The 17,248-nt window shown below is 45.0% G+C and overlaps 1 protein-coding gene across 12 annotated transcripts in view; it reads right to left on the bottom strand.

The window, feature by feature from the left end:
• Positions 1 to 17,248, bottom strand: part of KIAA1217 (KIAA1217 ortholog) — a 421,915-nt gene that overhangs the window by 43,555 nt on the left and 361,112 nt on the right. For all 12 annotated transcript variants that reach the window (XM_032396666.1, XM_032396667.1, XM_032396665.1 and 9 more), the window contains 2 exons: positions 3,024 to 3,128; positions 2,470 to 2,519 (listed from right to left, as the gene is read on the bottom strand). In XM_032396666.1, coding sequence (XP_032252557.1) covers positions 2,470 to 2,519; positions 3,024 to 3,128 — 155 coding nt within the window. The remainder of the gene's footprint in view (positions 1 to 2,469; positions 2,520 to 3,023; positions 3,129 to 17,248) is intronic.

The following is a 17,248-nucleotide window of genomic DNA, read 5'->3' as shown; positions in this document are numbered from 1 at the left end:
AGGGGCTAATACTATCAGTCTGGTAGCTTACTTCCTAGGATTCTGGAAAAATTAATACATTTTGCGTACTGTACAAGGCTGCTATGGCAACGAAAGCCCTGTGGACCACGTCTAGCCATGACACATGAGAACGAGAGACACCAAACTCAGCAGGGACGTGGGGAACGACACACGTGCCGTTGCCGGTGGCATCATGGACCTGCTCAGCCCTTGCGGAGGAGAAAACCAGCAGCATGTTGCCCATGCTACTCAAGTTCATCCCTCTGGACTTATTGATTCCACTTTGGGAACTACATCCCAAGGACATCACACCTGCTCCTTTCCCCTTGCTCCAAAAGAGACAATTACAAAATTTTTCACAACAAAGAAATGAAACAGCTTACATATCTTTAAAGAGACTGGGGCCCTTAACACAAAAGACTGAGGTAAAGTGACAGGTTGGGGGTATGGACCACGTGGGTGTGTGTCCTATGTGCGGACATGCATTTAGTCTTCTCATCTGGACATGGGAATAATAACTGTATCCATCCAGGGAAGATGCATCAGGAGCTAATGAGTTCCGGCATGAAAAGCACCCAGAACAGTGCCCGGCATATAGGAGACACTCACGAAATGTTTCCCTCGATTATGATGATGACGTCACCCAAAGTGAAAAGGAATAAAAGGAGAATGTAAAAGAGTGTGTGCATCTTGATTAGAACAATGGTATGGGTACTTAGCATTCCTAGAATAGAATCCAGAGGCATGGAAAGTTGTAGCTTTCAGTAGGCACCCTTTGTTATCGCTTCATTACGTGTAATTGACACAGAGCACTGTGCGACTTTAAGATGTACTATGTGTTGATTGATGATATACTTATATATTACAACATGATTACTACCGTAGCGTTAGCTAACACACCCATCATATGTCCTATAATTGCCATTTCCTTCTTGTGGTGAGAACATTTAAGATCTACTCTCTTGGCAACTTCCAAGTATAGAGTTGAGAAGTGTTCCCTATAATCACAATGCTGTGCTAATATTAGATCCCCCAGAACGTGTTCATCTTCTAATTGGAAGTTGACCCTTTTCCCCCAACCTTCAGCCCTGGCTGACCACCCTTCCACTCTCTGTTTCTATGAGTTCAATAGATTCCTTCCCCCGCCCTCTTACGTTCATAATAGATGAGAAAATCAATGAATGAACAAACATCTCCCAAACTGGCAACTGGTCTGAAGCCAAGTTTAGCAATTTCCGCGAAATAATTCTCTGGCTGCAGCCAAGGTCACTGATTGATTTCTAAGTAAACCAAAAAACCCCATGAGGACTGGAAACGCTGGATGCCCAGCCCTGCTGGCTTCACAGCTGAACCGACTGTCCTTAGCTAGGGCGGAACTAGGTCTACCAGAGGTCTCAGCAGCAGCCCCAAGCTCTGTCCATTCCACCGTGCTGTGTAACACACTGTGGCTTCCCCAAATTAGGGGTTTCACCCAACTGACCACATGCTTCCTGTGTAATTCAGTAGCTGAACATGTCCTTGGTAATGATTTCTATTTCTAATCCAACACAAGGGAAGATCTCATATTCTTGAGAGGAGGCCTGCCTTGAGCCTGCCACATAAGATGGACATCAAATATACCTGGATATTGGTGAACTCCACTGGGAATATAATTGGGGCTTCTTCTGCGGGGGGTTGGGGGCAATGCTGGCATTTAAAAAGCTGGCCCTGGTCCAAGCACACCTTCTCTTCCCACCTTGACCACTGTCTCCCTTCTGGTTCGTTCCCATTCTTTAGGTGGGCTGAGGTCCTTCCTTACTGTAGAACCTTCCAATGGTTTCACTTTGCACTTAGAATAATATCTAAATTCCTTCCCACAGCATTTACACCCCCCCCCCCCCCCCCCCGCCGTGATTCTTCCTCCTCCTCCCTCACTCACCTAAGTAGTCCCCTCCTCCCTCACTCACCTAAGTAGTCCCATTCATCCTTCGGGCCTCAGCCTGTCACTTCCTCACGGCAATGTCTCGGTCTAGGCTAGATCTGTCGGTTAAACATTTACCCTGCACTCCTTCTTACCACATATAATTATTTGTTCTGTATCTGTTTTCCCCGCAGGCTCAGGAATTCCAGGCAGGCAGCCCTGTCTGAATGGTGCTCACTGTCCTTGCCCGGTGCCAGGCACATATATAGTTGTTGGATGCAGGGCCATATATGTGAATAAATGAAAGAAGAGTGAATGAATGACTAAAGACTGAATGGAGAGGACCAAAGGGCTTAGGCCACACCCCCGCCCCCTCTGAATTAATTAATGACTAATCTGGAATTTCAGCATTAAGCAGGAAAGGTGTGGTGGTGTGTGTGGGGTGGGGGGGGGTTATCCAGAAAGCCTCTGCAATCACACCAATTAGGCGACTTAGAGAGAGGTTAAATGCTCGGAAACCAGTCAAAGCGAATCAAAGGCAGCCCGCGGGGGCTCGGAAGAACACTTACCTGCACTATCTGTGTGGCTCTTATTGGCTGTGGTTTTCATCATTTTCTCGCTGAATAAAAGAAAAAGAGAGTCAGCTAGACAGTTTACAAAATGCCTTTTTTTTTGCCCCTTCCATTCACTATTCTAAGCAATTAGCAGCAGCTAGTGATGGTATCGAGCAATGAGGGTATTTTAAGCATCAGCATCACTATTGGCCGGGATGGAAGAGGCTTCCCACCACTGCGGGTGGAATGCAGCTGAGCAGCGCTCATGACTCTCAGATGGGGCGGACGTGGAGACGGGTGGATGGCGCTCGCAGGCACGGCGCGGTGGTCCGTGAAGCCACATGCACTGGGAAGCCCGTTTACCCTTCTTGGGCCAAAGTGTTACCTTCGAACCAAGAATTACCAGAAGGAAAAAACAAACAAACAAACAAACCATGATTCATAGAGATGGGGATATTGTCAGCCTTGAAATGATTACAAGAAGAACGGATTTGAATGAATGGATTATCGTCATGATTAAAGAGAAACAGATTGAATTATTTTTCATTGGTTTGCTTTCTTCTTTTTACCTAGACGCATCTTTGCTATTACTTGTAATGGGCCCTTTAAAAAGCGCCGACTGAACAAGGCCAGTTAAACTGGCAATCTGTTTCTCCATGGCTTGCATCCTCTCTCTGTAAAACAAGAGAATGGTTTGTTAAAGCTATATTGACTTTCAGACTGGTTTGTCTAGGTGAATGATCACCTGAGGGTTATAAAATGCACCACCCGGTAGGCTGCCAAAGTTCACCCCATCCTGGCTCGCGGAATGTGAAGAGCCTACAAACTCTGCTGTGTTCAAGATTCGATGATCAGAGTTTAATATTAACCCAATGATCTCCCTGAAAAAAGAAAAAAAGAAAAAAAACACCAGACAGACGAGCGAGCACAGGCCTCCTGGGAAACTGAAAAGTGCCTCTTTCGGAAAGGACTCTGTTTGCCCGGAGCGTTTCTGTGACTTTCTGCCCTGCTCTCGCAATTTTCTCCCTGGCACCAGTGTCCTAGGCTAGGCCAGCTGTGGCCCGGTGGCCCAGACTTCCAAGCTGTCCTTGTTGGCAGGGAGGCTGCCGCCTGGTTTTGGTGTCAGTGATGGAGATGTTTGCCGAGTGTGGAGTGCTAACTGTTTCACAGCCCAAGAGCGATGCAAATGGGTGTCTCCGAAGGGAAAACAGGACTGGAATCACTGTCTGACTTGGGGGAAGGAGATGCTCAATCGAACGTCGTAGGAACCTTAACCTGGGGGCTTTCAGAGGATCCAGCGGGAAGACAAATATCCCTGACAACTTGACCATCTCAAGACACAAGGGAAAAAATCCCTCCAATTAGATACTGTGCCTCTCTGTTCAGGGCTCTCTGCGCCTCTCTGTTCAGGGCTCTCTGAGGCTAAAGCACAATTAGTTTGGCTTTTCAAATAGGCTCACATTCCTGTGCCCCGGACAATGACAGTTTCGCAGAACTATGCCCGTTATTTTCATCACGTGATAAAAACGCCACCACAACATAGTGACTCTCCTGAGTGAGGGTGAGTGGGCAGCACGGATGTCACTGCATGTGAATTCAAGTACACTTATGTGGTAGTTTAGAACAAGACAAGGGAGAGAGCGGAGAACAGTTTGAATGGGGGGGGGGGAACCTCGCCTGCCAGTGTATCCCCTCAGCAGGTGTCACGGCAGGGGTCGGCTCCAGACAGAGAAGTGACCCCACTCTTCACCGCGGGTCCCCACCCCACAGGCCCCTGGGAGTGTTAGCAATGGTGATTCCTGTACTACAGAGAGTATATTCAGACATCGTGGCTTTTAAAAACAAGCCAACCTCTTTATCTGGTACCCCATGGAAAAAATCATGGCAGTCTGTTCTTTCACTAGAAAAAAAAATAACTGGTTAAGTTGGACTTAATTGAGAGATGACGTATATGTATCTCAAACTTCTCAAGGGTAATTTTGTCTGTACACAAACTTTTGGCCTTGCGAGTATAACCCTCAGCGCCATATGAAACACAGCTTAATTTCACAATTACGAGTTTCTGACTTCACAATTCCATGCATTTTCGTTAGTTTAAAATGGATGGTCTGACACAATCCTGAGTTTCTTGGATGTAAGTCATGCAGTCTGAATAGTTACAGGTTGTGAACACAGTAAGGAAAAAATATTCAACTGATGTGCTAAATAAATAGTATGATGTCTCTGTTCTACTGGTCAGGGGAGAAGAAATTGCAAATAGAGTGGAAATTCCATGGAGTGACTTTCCAGTTGTTTCCAGGCAGAGTAGTAAAGGCTAAACTTCTGAGCTGCACAGTGTTTTGAGTCTTACCTGTGCTTTTGGCCTCCTCTCTGCCATAAGACAGTGCATGTGCCGAACAGAGAACTTAGTAAGAAATTCTAATCAAGAAATCAGGTTAGTAAACTTCCAATGGAAATCCCAAGTTTATCAGACCCAAGGGGCAAAAGAAAAGATGGTGGTGGTCGATCATGCTGCCTGCCACGTGGGAGACACAGACTTAGACAAATGGGCTCTTGGGAAACGAATGACACCCCTGCAGATCTGCTGAGCACCAGAAGGAAGTTGTCCAGTGCCCCCGTTCTTCCCACGGTAATGCAGGAGTCAAGCTCATGACCCTGCATGGAGGGGCATTTGGAGGCCCTTGAGATGGTACTAGTTCACTGCTCTTATTCAATCCTAGGCAAATCCAAAGGATCCCTCCCTCCCTCCCTTCATCCCTTCCTTCCTTAAGTGGCATGACATTTTTAGAGTCTAGGCAGCTTTGGTTAGGAAGAGGCTTAAAGGAGTCTGTGAAGCTGGAGTGTGGGATAGGAAGGCACGGTGACAACCTAACCAGACACAGACGACAGCAATGTTGAGAACTAGGTAAATCTACAACTATAGAGAACCAATGAGAATCCGACAGGAGGAAACGGCAGAAGGGATTCCAACATTGGCTCGAGGTGCAACCTTGATTAGGGCTCAGTCAGTGGTCTTTCTGATCACTCTGTTCAACAGCTTTCATGACCCAGTTTAACAAAGGAGGGCAGCAGCATTAAAAACCAAGCAAACCACCTGAATCATTCCAGGGTCGGAACACTGCTCTTGAAACTGACTCATCACCATGGGTCCTCTCCATATGGGCGTCCATAGGGCTTCATACATGCCTTTGGCTTTGTCCTCAGCTCAATGGGTACTTGGCTTCTCACTGAGCTTCCCCGGACAGTGGTTTTAGGATGCAGACAAACACGACACCCAAATCTCCTTTCACTCTTCCTTCCTCATCAGACATGATGTTGACATAATCACAGAACTGCCTGGGATAAGAGTTCGAATGCTCTGGAGGGAAGCCCTATACTCGTTCCTATACACACATACTTGGTTCTCCCTTTCTCTCTCTGAGGACGGTTGTGAACACTCCCTGTGTGACCTCCTTTGGGCTATGTCACTGGTGGGGCCACCAGGAAGGAGACATGATTTGTCAGAGCCTTGAGAGTTCAGAACACTTGAGCCTGACGGCCGAGGGGGGCCAGCTCTCCCCCATTGTCCAGGGAACAGTGCGGCCGGCACGTGACCGGGGCATGTGATCATACACGCATGTTCCACTGCCTCGGCCAAAACCACCTGACAAAAATACAATTCTTTTGACACATGATAATGAGAAATCTTTTCCCCTCCTATTTAATCATCAAAGTGTTTCTGGTTTCAGGATTCATTTGAGGGAGATTATCTGATTTATAAATTCATAAATAAGATTGTCTTTCCATTTCATGGTCGGTAATCTGGAAACAATTTTATGGTTTAACTAAATTACAGCAACTGGAAATTTATGCAGCCTTCTCCCATGATGAAATGTTATTAAGTACGTTTTAATGTGAAAAGGAAAAAAGAGAAATGCAGCGGAAGACGAGAAATTAAATACGACCCTGTCTTTTGTTGCAGTGGCAATCCTGTATGATAACCAACAGAATATTAAAGGTGCTTCAGCCAATTCTTGCCAATATTGCTTGGCTTAAGGTATTTCAGAACTGGTCTAATTACTGTTGAAAAGATGGTTTGAAAGTGATTTCATAAGCCATTTTGTATCATTCCATAAACCATATTTATGTGATTAGTATGTATGGTTAACTAGTCATTTAGTGCCATAAGTCAGCCCGGCTGAATGCATCTTCTTGGGGCCCAAGTATAATATTAATAAAAAATTCAAGTGCAATCCAGGGAAAGTGCTGATTCCAGTATTTGAATTCCTTCTGCTATAACCAGCTTTCCTGGCAAGCCCGCGTCCGCCTGTGATGCATGGTCTGCTGTCTTCAGAGTGCAGGGAAGGAAAGAGTCTGCATTTGTGGGGAATATGTTTATCCAATAACTCCATTTATCCAACTTTTGGATTCAAGTTTTCACCTTCAACATTTTTTGACTAGGGACTTGTCTCTGTGCTGACCAAGGCCTCATTAAACCCAAATTAAGTCCTTATCATTGAATATCTAAGTAAATTAATGGCTATTAAAAAACAAGTCCGCGCCATAACAACTAGGAGACTGATAATTCTATAATGAATCCCTAAGGATATGTTTTTAAATATCCAGAAGAAGTGTCAGGGAGCTGAGGGAAACTACTCGGCCAAGCTGCTGTGATCAGCCCTGGGGCGGGGCGGCACTCGCCTTCCAAACCAGTTACCAACGCTGAAACCCACTGGTGCGGGATAGTCAGTAATGCCGACGGTTTCGGGGGGTTGGCCTTCAGGGAGTGCTTCCCAGGGGGCCCATCAATTCATTTCCAGTTCTGATATTTTGTGATTATTTCTTTTTTTTTGTCTAGCTCCTGCTCATTCCCTGTCATCTCTCTCCCCCCAGAAAGTCATAAATGGCCGACAAGTCATCAGCAAACGTTTTAAAGCACTTACCATGTGGCTAGGCACAGAATAAGCTACTGTGGACACGGCAGTGAATAAAGTATCATCATTCCTTTCTCAGAGTCACTTTTTTGTGTTCGTTTCTGGGAGAAAATCTAAGTGAACTAAAACCCCTTAGTCTTGACAGTGCCAAAGGCATTTTCCAGAATTGAGTAGCTAACAGGCTTACAGCTAGGCTATGCCCTTGTTTGCTCATGCCCTGATTCTCTGGTATGAGGGGGGGAAAGAAAAAACCAAAGTAATTAAAGTCACTGTTTTCAGAAGAGTTCAACAGAACACTGGAATTCAAATGATCTGAATTTGTGGTAAAGCTTCAAATAGGACTCTGAGCAATGAATTTTCTATTTCTGTCCGATGTTAACCTATTGGTGAAAGAACTGTATAACTAAAAACATTCCTCCGAAAACTCCCAATCAATTTAACTTCTCACTGAAACGTCTAGATTTATTGAGGAGACACTGATGGCGTGGGCAGTTACTGCGGCTGCCATGTTTTTTTTACGCACTAAGGTCGCATGCGACCACGTCTGGCACTTTCTCTTGTGTTCTCAGTCCTTAGACAAAAACTGTATACAAAGGGTCACGAAGAAATGTCATTGATATATGTTAAGGAAAAAAAAAAAGATGAAGAAGATAGCAGGAGGGGAACAATGAAGGGGGGAAATCGGAAGGGGAGACGAACCATGAGAGACGATGGACTCTGAAAAACAAACAGAGGGTTCTAGAGGGGAGGGGCGTGGGGGGATGGGTTAGCCTGGTGATGGGTATTAAAGAGGGCACGTACTGCATGGAGCACTGGGTGTTATACGCAAACAATGAATCATGGAACACTACATCAAAAACTAATGATGTAATGTATGGTGACTAACGTAACAATAAAACAATTAAAAAAAAAAAAGAAATGTCATTGATAACACTGACCTTGAAGGCTGCTATCTCCCCCCACCCCAAGCCCCCCCACCCCCCCATCCTCTGCTCATGGAGAAGGAAGGCTGGGTATGTTCTATGTTTCCTATTACCGCTTCAGCCCATTGTTCTGTCCGGCCGCTCAACATCTGCCATCTTCTGAATTCTGACTTACTCATCTGCAAATGCCCTACCAGCATCTTGGTTATTCCCACATCCTTGGAGGACTTCAGCATGGAAAGCCAGCCTCCGCTCTGTCACATTCCAATTCATCATCTCTTAGAGCTTCAACATCCGCTCAGGTAACCCTTTCAAAAGTTGGCCATTACAAGACCCTCGACTCTTCTTCACAGACATACTCTGACCTTCAATTCTTACTCGGTATGGTTGTACTGCCTAGATCTGAAAAGTCCAGCTTTTCCCCGAGTCAAGAAAGAAACAATGACCAAAGCAAAGATGTTCACCTGGAATGGTCTGCATTTTACTGAAGATAAGCACATCAATGACGTCTGTAAAGAAACAGGTGAAAAATGGAGCCCCATTTATAAGGATTCGGGGAAAAAAAGCTATTTCTAGTCTTTCTTCATAAATTCACTGAGGCACTAAGAAAATGAAAGTTCATGATGAGATGTGAAGAGAATGCTGGGTTCTTGGAATAAATAGTTCTTCACATATTAGCTTGTAACTGATGCCGTTTCCCCGAAAGGACTCATGTGACATTTGACTGCCAACAACTTCAGCGATCACTTGTGTGTGAGCACTGTGATGGGCACTGAGGGCAAATGCTACCAGTCTTTCTTGCTGACCCCAGGCTTCAGATGACCCGGCTGGGGGGTGGGGGCTGGGCACAGCTGGCTGGGTTCTAGGAGGTGCGTGTACTCCTAGTGGTCAGGTGCCCCTGGATGACGGACACAGAGAGTCAGCTGGGGAAGAGCAACTCCTCCCAGAAGCAGACATGTGAATGAAGCCAAAAAGGATAGGATTTAGCAGAGGGAGAAGGGGGAGGAGAAGAGAGAACAGTGCTCTAAGGGGAGTCCTAGGGCAAGGGCAGAGGAATTAGACTAAGAACATTTAATGGGAGCAACAATTCTGGAGCAGGAATTAATCTAGATTTGTTCTCTGGCTCCAGAGGTGGGCAGGGACAGGGTAGGGAGACCAGGTAGGAGGCCACGGTCGCAGATCAGGTAAGAGGGGTGGTGGCTCGCACCCATGTGGCACCAGGGGAGCTCGAGAACGAGGGCTGGAGTCAGGGACAGCATTCTCTGGGTGTCCAAATGGGGAGTGTGAGAGACAGCAATCAAGAGGACACCAAGGCTTCTGACTCAAGTAAGGGATGAACGAAGCCGTCGTGTCTGAGATGCATACCCGAGACAAGAAGATAGCTTCTCCAGACACGGGGGGCTCGAGCAGACCCGCAGCCGGCCACAGGGAGAGACAAAGCTGCACTCCTATGCCACTTCATGAATGTCTCCAAGCCGCCGCTTCCTCAACCGTCCAAGTAGGATCACAACAGCCTTCCCTGTCCCACGGGGCTGTCCTCCCACAGAGGCGTGGAAATGAGGACGAGGGAGAAAGTGTACGGCCAAGTATATTGTCACCTGAGGGACAAGAGGGATGTGCAAGGCTTCCTTTCCTCCCCTGGGCTTCATCCGTCCAACAAATATTGTTCTGGCATCGACCGTGTGCCAGGCACAGATCCAGGAGCTGGGGATGTGGCGGTGAATAAAGCGAAGGGCTTGCCCTCATGGAGCTTACATTCCAGGGGGTGAGGGAAAGGGTACAGCAAACGAAGGAAGTGGAGAATTACATATATGTAAGCATATAAACATATGTGTATGCTCTTATATAGAAATAGGTATTTAATTATACCATTTTGTGTGTGCATGTGTGTACGTGTGCGTGTGTGTGCAGACAGCCAGTAAAGGCCTCACTGAGCTGATGTTGTTGGAGTAAAAGCCTTGATGTTGGTGAGAAGCCAATAATCAGGCAGACAGCGGGCAGAAGAAGAAGGCACGAGGCAGAGGAAGAGCAAGTGCAAAGTCCCGGAGGTAGGAAAGGTCCAACACGTTCAAACACAGGAAGCCAGGGAATGAGGAGCTCGAGACCGGTTACGTGAAAGGCTGAATGAACTTCTGGCACGCAGAGGAACCGGGGCCTTCAAAGGTTGGCACCCCTTGTTAAATAGAGGTGCCAATTTTCTTACGCCCAACACTCCAAGAGTATACCATGTCTGAAATGCGGCCAGACTTAGGATCTAGAATTACAGAATTTTCTGGTTGGAAGGAACTTATTTAGGCCCCACAGTTTGCCTTCCATTCTGGGTTACTGATCTTGACAAGCAAAAAAAAAAAAAAAAAAGGCGTGGCAGGCCCCACGGGTCACGTTAAGCTCAGCCGCACCCAGCTCCGTGCTCCCAGGAGAACAATCATGCCTTGCTGTTCCAACAGCATTCTGCCCAGCACAGCAAATGGGCCTGGGAGTTCTCCAGGTAGCCTCAAAGCTAGTTCACAACTTGCTTTCCGAGTAGGCTATTCTGGCTGGGACCAGAATACAGTCCCAAGTCAGGCATAAAGACACACAGTCTCTCAGATCCCAACAGCCAGATCCAATGGCCCTGCAGAACGGAGCCATGGACTGCTCTTATTTATAGAACTTTCCAGTTCACACCCATGTTCATTTAAGCAGAACCATCGAGAGGTCATACTACCATCCCCCTGTTACAGCGAAGGGCATGGAGGTTTAGCCAGGCAGGGGCTCTCCCAAGTACACACAGCGAGTTCACCTGCAAATCCCCGCATCTTGTGCTCCCTGCCTCACATAGTGACTCACCATCTGGGGAGAGGCGCTCCATTTCCCGGGAGATGAGAACCTTCACTCCCCAGAATGAGCCTACACCCTGGCTTGTGCAATCACCTATTTTGCATTTGCTTTCTCTTCCCCGAGGGTAATGTTTCATATTCATGCTCTGGAAGTGACATCGTGGATTTTGTACAGGTACAAACCAGTATGAATAGCCGTTCATTCATGTTCCAGCTACCTGACCAGGGGCGTCATTTACCTTCCAACAAGAGATGGTGTCGGAGGTGATGGAGAGATGGTCTCTTGAGTGGTCCTATGGGAGCTATGGAAATAAGCTCTCCACTCCCACCTGCTTTTGATCTGGAAAAACCTTAGTGTGAACTCAAAAGATACCGACTCAGGAGAAAGAAGGAAGACATTTCCTATAGTTGGCCTCCCTCGTGTCCTTTTGTATTTTGTCTTCTTAGATATTTGGGTTTACTGGAGGAGTTAGGGACATATTGTTTTTATTACAAAGACAGAGAAAATATTGAAACAGTTTGATAGTGAAAACATCATTCGGCTGGAGGAGCTCCAGACACTGGGCCTTTGGGAAATCTCCTGTCTGTTTCTCCTTTAAAGTGAGCGATTAGCACAGTGGTCTCTAAGACCCCGTCAGCTCTGAAGATGGCCGGGGAGGGAGAGGAAGTATTTACTACTCATACCAGTTGGCCCTACACGAGTGTAGTGGGCAATACAGACTTTTGAAGACCCGCAATTTTTGGAAGTTTGAATTAATGCTTAGACCTGGCAATATTTTTGAATCACTTCATTCATGAAAAATAAAACTTGGAAAACTCAAGTAAAGACAAGTGTAAATCTCCATCCCAAGAGAGGCTAAAACATGGCCTGGACATCATGAGGACCCAGGATTATCCAGCTCCTGGGCCATCGGGCTACTGAGAGGAACCCCATCTTCGGGCCAGGCGGTAACCACACAGACTCTACACTGAGCTGCTCTTGCCATAGTTCAAGGAGGCAGAACCCATCCCTAAACATTTATTCCTCTTCTCTTTGAAGAAGGCAAGGGAAGGGGATTATCTGAATCGCACAGTATTTAGGTTACTCTGGCTTTGCTGCTGGCTTCAAGACCTAAGGCATTGGATTGACAGCACCTCGTGAATATTCAAAGGAGATACAGGGGTGCATTTTAATTTCATCTAATTAGTGACAGATGATGGCTTTCCCTTTTAAGAAACTGGTTTGTTTAAAGTAACACGGACCCTTGTGGCATTCATTCCACCGGTATTTCCGATAGACTATCCCTTGTGGAAGAGCAGAGCTATCTTCATAAATTTGTCAGTTGGTTAAATATCATGTTTACCAGTCAGCTCTTGCCTGAATCCGGCAGCCTAAGGAATGACATGTGAATATTACTTGACCATAAAGTTAGATTCCTGGGCATGAAGTAATAATTCAATTTATCAGCACTGATTTGACTTCTGAGACCAACAGAGCATCATATCTAGGTGCCACGTGTAGAGTACCAGAATGGCAGAAATACAGCAAATTTGGGATGGAGATCGGTCTGTCTTTCCAAATGACATCCTTTGATTTCATTGTGTATATCCCTTGAATTGTAGTCCATTCCGACATTCTCGTGAAAGCTCCCAGACCAGCGCAAGTTCGGGACAGGGCTCTTTTTTTTCTGAATTCATAGCAATTACTGTCTGTATCACTTCTTTTGAATTAATTATGTACAAGCAGTCCCCAGATTATGACAGCCTTGTAATTGAAAAGTTTACTTGTACTTTCATTGTTTAGAACTTGGAATAAATGGTGGTTGGGTTTCCAGCTGGTCCACGGAAGCCTCTTCAACCTACAGTGTATTATTAGTGCAATCATTGTTCCTCATTGTTTTCAAGAAAAAACGTGTCCTGACTTTCCAGCTGGACGTGGAGATGTGGAGAACAGATCTCCCCCCTGGAGCTCCAGCCTCAGGGAAGGACACTTCCCCCCCTTAGTGACCTGGCATGGTGTCCTCCCTTCTCTCTGCTTTGCTAGGAGACGGTGACAAGAAGAGCATCCCTGGGCTTCACCCATGAATGAAATCCTACTGCTGTGGTTGTTCCTACGAAACAGCTGTTAGCCTGCATTTTTAGTTCAGAAGCTTCCTGTCCTTAACCATGGCATTGCTTATAGGTTTGTATCATGCTTTTAATGTTTTATGACTATCTTCCCAGTTTATATCCCTTGTGCATGGGGACCACATCGAGGTTTCTCTTACGCTGTAAAGCATCCAGCCCACAGCTCAACACTTAAGAGGGGTTCAATAAACATTTATTGATTCATAATTAGAACTACGTGGGAAAGCAGTTCAGACAAGAGCTGAACCAGTCAGGCACTGTTAGGCAGCAAAACGGATGACCTAGTAATGTCACGCTCCCTGGTTAGGCGGCCCTGTCATCAATCATATAGCTCAGGCGCAGTTAAAAGGATGCCGTAATCCTGGCTTGTCTTTTTTCCTCCCGGACCCAAGAAGAAATGTCACTCTGACTGCTCTCCTGAAATGGATTTTAAAGGGGCTTTGATATTCTAAGCATTCTACCTTGGATCTTTAAGCCCAGCTAATTCTCTTCTCTGTTCACACTTAGTTTTATCCTCTCCACAGCCCCCACCTGCTTTATGTTCTTCCTGGGGGTACACTTGACAATTTGTCTCCTTGCTTCTTTAGGTACAATCCTGGTCCTAGCCATCTCTCTGTACTGATCTCTGTTTAGTAGCATGTAGTAGAGTGTTTTGCTCAAAGTAGGAACACACAACTACTTACCATATGGAACATACAGCACTTAATTGTAATGAGTTGTTCCAGCCCATGAGGTAGGTGTTATTATTATAATACCTATTTTACAGATAAGCGAACTGAGGCAGAGATTCAGTAACTTGTCAAAGGTCTCCACTGCTAGCAAGTATTAGAACTGGGACTTGAACCCAGGCAGTCTGGCTTTGGAGTTCACGTTCATAAACACTGCACATTGCTGCCCCTCAATAAATGGTTGATCACAGATGGATTGAATCAAAGGTAATAATAGCAAGTTCTCAGAATAATGAAGTTGCTTTACCAAGAGGTGAAGGGCACAATTCGGGTAACGATCGTCAAGACCCATCTTTTAAGAATGTCACAATTTATATTATTTGAGTGTGGGGTACTCTTTCACTTCTCTACTTCATTAAGTAGAAAAAGTCCAAATTTCCTCTAGAGCGGTGCTTCTCAAAGAGGAGCATTTGCGTCTGCCCCCCACCACAGGGGGTGCATTTGACAATGTCTGGAGACATTTTGATTGTCATGACTAGGGCAGGGTTGGGGGCAGGTTGCTACCGGCATCTTAGTGGAGAAGAAGCTAGAGACACCACTAAACATACTTCAAAGCACAGGAGAGCCCCTCCACCTGGCAAACAATAAATTATCCGGCCCAAAATATCAACAGGTGCAGAAGTTAAGAAACCTTGTTCTAGAAAGATCCCAAGTCTAACCACTTAGGAGGCCTCTGATGTGGCTCACTTTTGACTATACACTCAGAAAAGGAAAAAAAAAAAAATCATTAATTTTAGGATAAAGCATTGTTTGAAAATCTTCAAAGGTCTGCCAGTCACTGTGAACATTTTTCAATGACATAAATCTGAATTTAGACTTTCATTCAGTCGATTGTTCAACCAAGGATGCATCCCACCCCTCAAAGCTACCAACAGAATAACATGTAATCCTCCTCCAGTAAGAAAGTGACTTGATGAACAACAATAGCACGCAGGCTTCCTCCTGTATACAGAAGCTTCTTTCCTCTTCTGAGGGGCTTCTCTAAATTGGAGAATTCTTAGAAATTATGATGTCATCTCATATGGCTTCTCTTTCGCCAGATAGAGATGTCGAGGCAAGGCAAGAATTTGCTCTCCCCAGTGGACTCTTGACTCATTTGTGGAATTTAGCTATCGTAGATGTGGAATGATATAAAAATATGATCTCACTTCAAGTTTACTATGTCTTGAACAACATTACATTAGGAGGAATCTGTTATACATCTGGAAAGGGAGCTATTAGTTACTTTGCAATGAGCATTCTTGAATTTCGATAAAGATATTTTACATTATAGGATCCAAACTATAAATAGAAAGTAGCAAAACATAAATGTCCTAGATTTTTACGATTCTTAAGGGCTGTTTTATGTGCCATGAATAGAAATAACGATGCTATTTAATGAAGGAATTTTATAACCTAGGGAAGACAGAGCCTTACACACTAAGTCATCTGTCACACACTGTCCACCCCCCCACCCCCAGCACTCCCTCACAGCCACGTGGGGCATTCTCTTCTTGCGGTCCCAGCTGAAGGAAAACCATCTGGATAAAGCCACCTTCTCACTTGAGATCATTTTCTTTCTAGAAGCTCAGATATGAGAATTGCTATATTGAAAAAGTCAAAGTGGCTATAATCTGCTCCTTTAACCCCCAAATCAATGGCCATCTTGGGAGGAGAGCCCCACCGTCCTCTATGTTCTACTATACACATGATTTTTTTCCCAGATCGTCTATATATAATTTGTCATCACTAGATGCTTTGTGGAGACGTCTTTGTAAGACAAGAGAAGTCAAATGCGTTAGATCAAGGCACATGACTAAATACGAGGACCAAGATGAAATTACTTCATCTTTAACTCTTCATTTTCAAGTCAACAGAGTTGTTATAAAATCATGCTCCCTGCCCCGCCCACCCCCCAAAAAAGCTACCGTTGGAGGTTTCCTAAGTACGGATGGGAAAGAAAGAATTTTCCTCTCTGATTTCAAACATCCTGCAGTTATGCGGGCTATTTCTTCTGAACAGCACCTGAATCCAGCAGGGCCCAAAAGAAAGCTGTGATACAGATTTCTTAGTCCCCCTCCTGCATTTTTGCAGCTTCACATTTTAGATGTAAAATTTCACTTGAGAGTTTCATAGAAAAAGCATTCTCAAGATTTATTTGCTGTTTAATAGTACGAAAGGGCGACAGAAATAGGTTTGGCGCTTTATAGGGCTCCGCACTCAAAATGTAGACTTTTAGGGGTTGAACTCTTAAAATACACCGATTAACTGTATCTAAGATAACAGCATAGGCCAAACAATGGGCTCGGATTTTGTGCTTCAGTAATTGTTTCTGGAGCTCTTGTTTTGAAAAATTTTTCTTTGCCATAGTACTTGCATTCATTTTTCAGAAATAAAATCTATCAAAGATGCTCTTTCTTTCCCCATTGCTGCATACTGTGCTAATATACTAGCTGGGGCAGTTATACTTTAAATGGCCTGTATATATTTAGCAGCATAATTATGCAAATGCTACCATGTTTATGACTGTAAATATCCTTCAGGAGCAGCTACTTAGCATCGAGTCCTGAAACAATTTCTTAAGAATTCTGGTTGAAGTGCTCAGAATTCACCCCTAAATTTACTTCTCTGCTGGGTGAAGGTGTGGCTCACAGGTCTCCCTCATCAGGTAGAATATTGCACAGTGGTAAAAAAGTATGGATTCTTTAATAGATATGGATATTCTATGCCACTTACTGGCTTTGTGACCTTGAGGAAGTACTTAACCTCTCTGAGCCTCAGTTTCTGCATCTGTAAACTAGGGATGATGAGGGGCACCTGGGTGGCGAAGTTGGTTGGGTGGCCAACTCTTGATTTGGCTCGGGTGGTGATCTCAGGGTCCTGGGATCCAGCCCAGCGTTGGGCTCCGTGCTCAGCTGGGAGTCTGCTTCAGGATTCTCTCTCTTTCACCCTCTGCCCCTCCCCCCATGTGTTTGCTCTCTCTCTCTCTCAAATAAATAAATAAATCTTTAAAAAATCGGGATGATGATAGTATGTAGGCGATACTATCCTTTTGGCAAGAAATGGGGAATAGTGGTTCTAATAAAGTGCTGAGTCACTGAATATCCAGATCTTATTTCTTACATCCCTTCTGAATTCATAGATGACAACAGGTAAAATGCCTAACCTCTTTCAGACTCAGTTTCTTTGACTAGATTTTTATTATGTTGGCTTCTTTCAACCAATTTAGGCTAGATAAATTTCCTCTATCAAAATTAGCTCTCCTATTATTATATGAAATTTGGAGGGTCTTTAAAATGCACTGGGCTGGTAAGTTACACAAAAAA

The sequence above is a fragment of the Phoca vitulina genome, unplaced genomic scaffold (assembly GCF_004348235.1).
Source record: "Phoca vitulina isolate PV1807 unplaced genomic scaffold, GSC_HSeal_1.0 scaffold93, whole genome shotgun sequence".
In the NCBI taxonomy this organism is placed as follows: Eukaryota; Metazoa; Chordata; class Mammalia; order Carnivora; family Phocidae; genus Phoca; species Phoca vitulina.
This window is presented reverse-complemented; position numbering and strand designations above follow the sequence as displayed.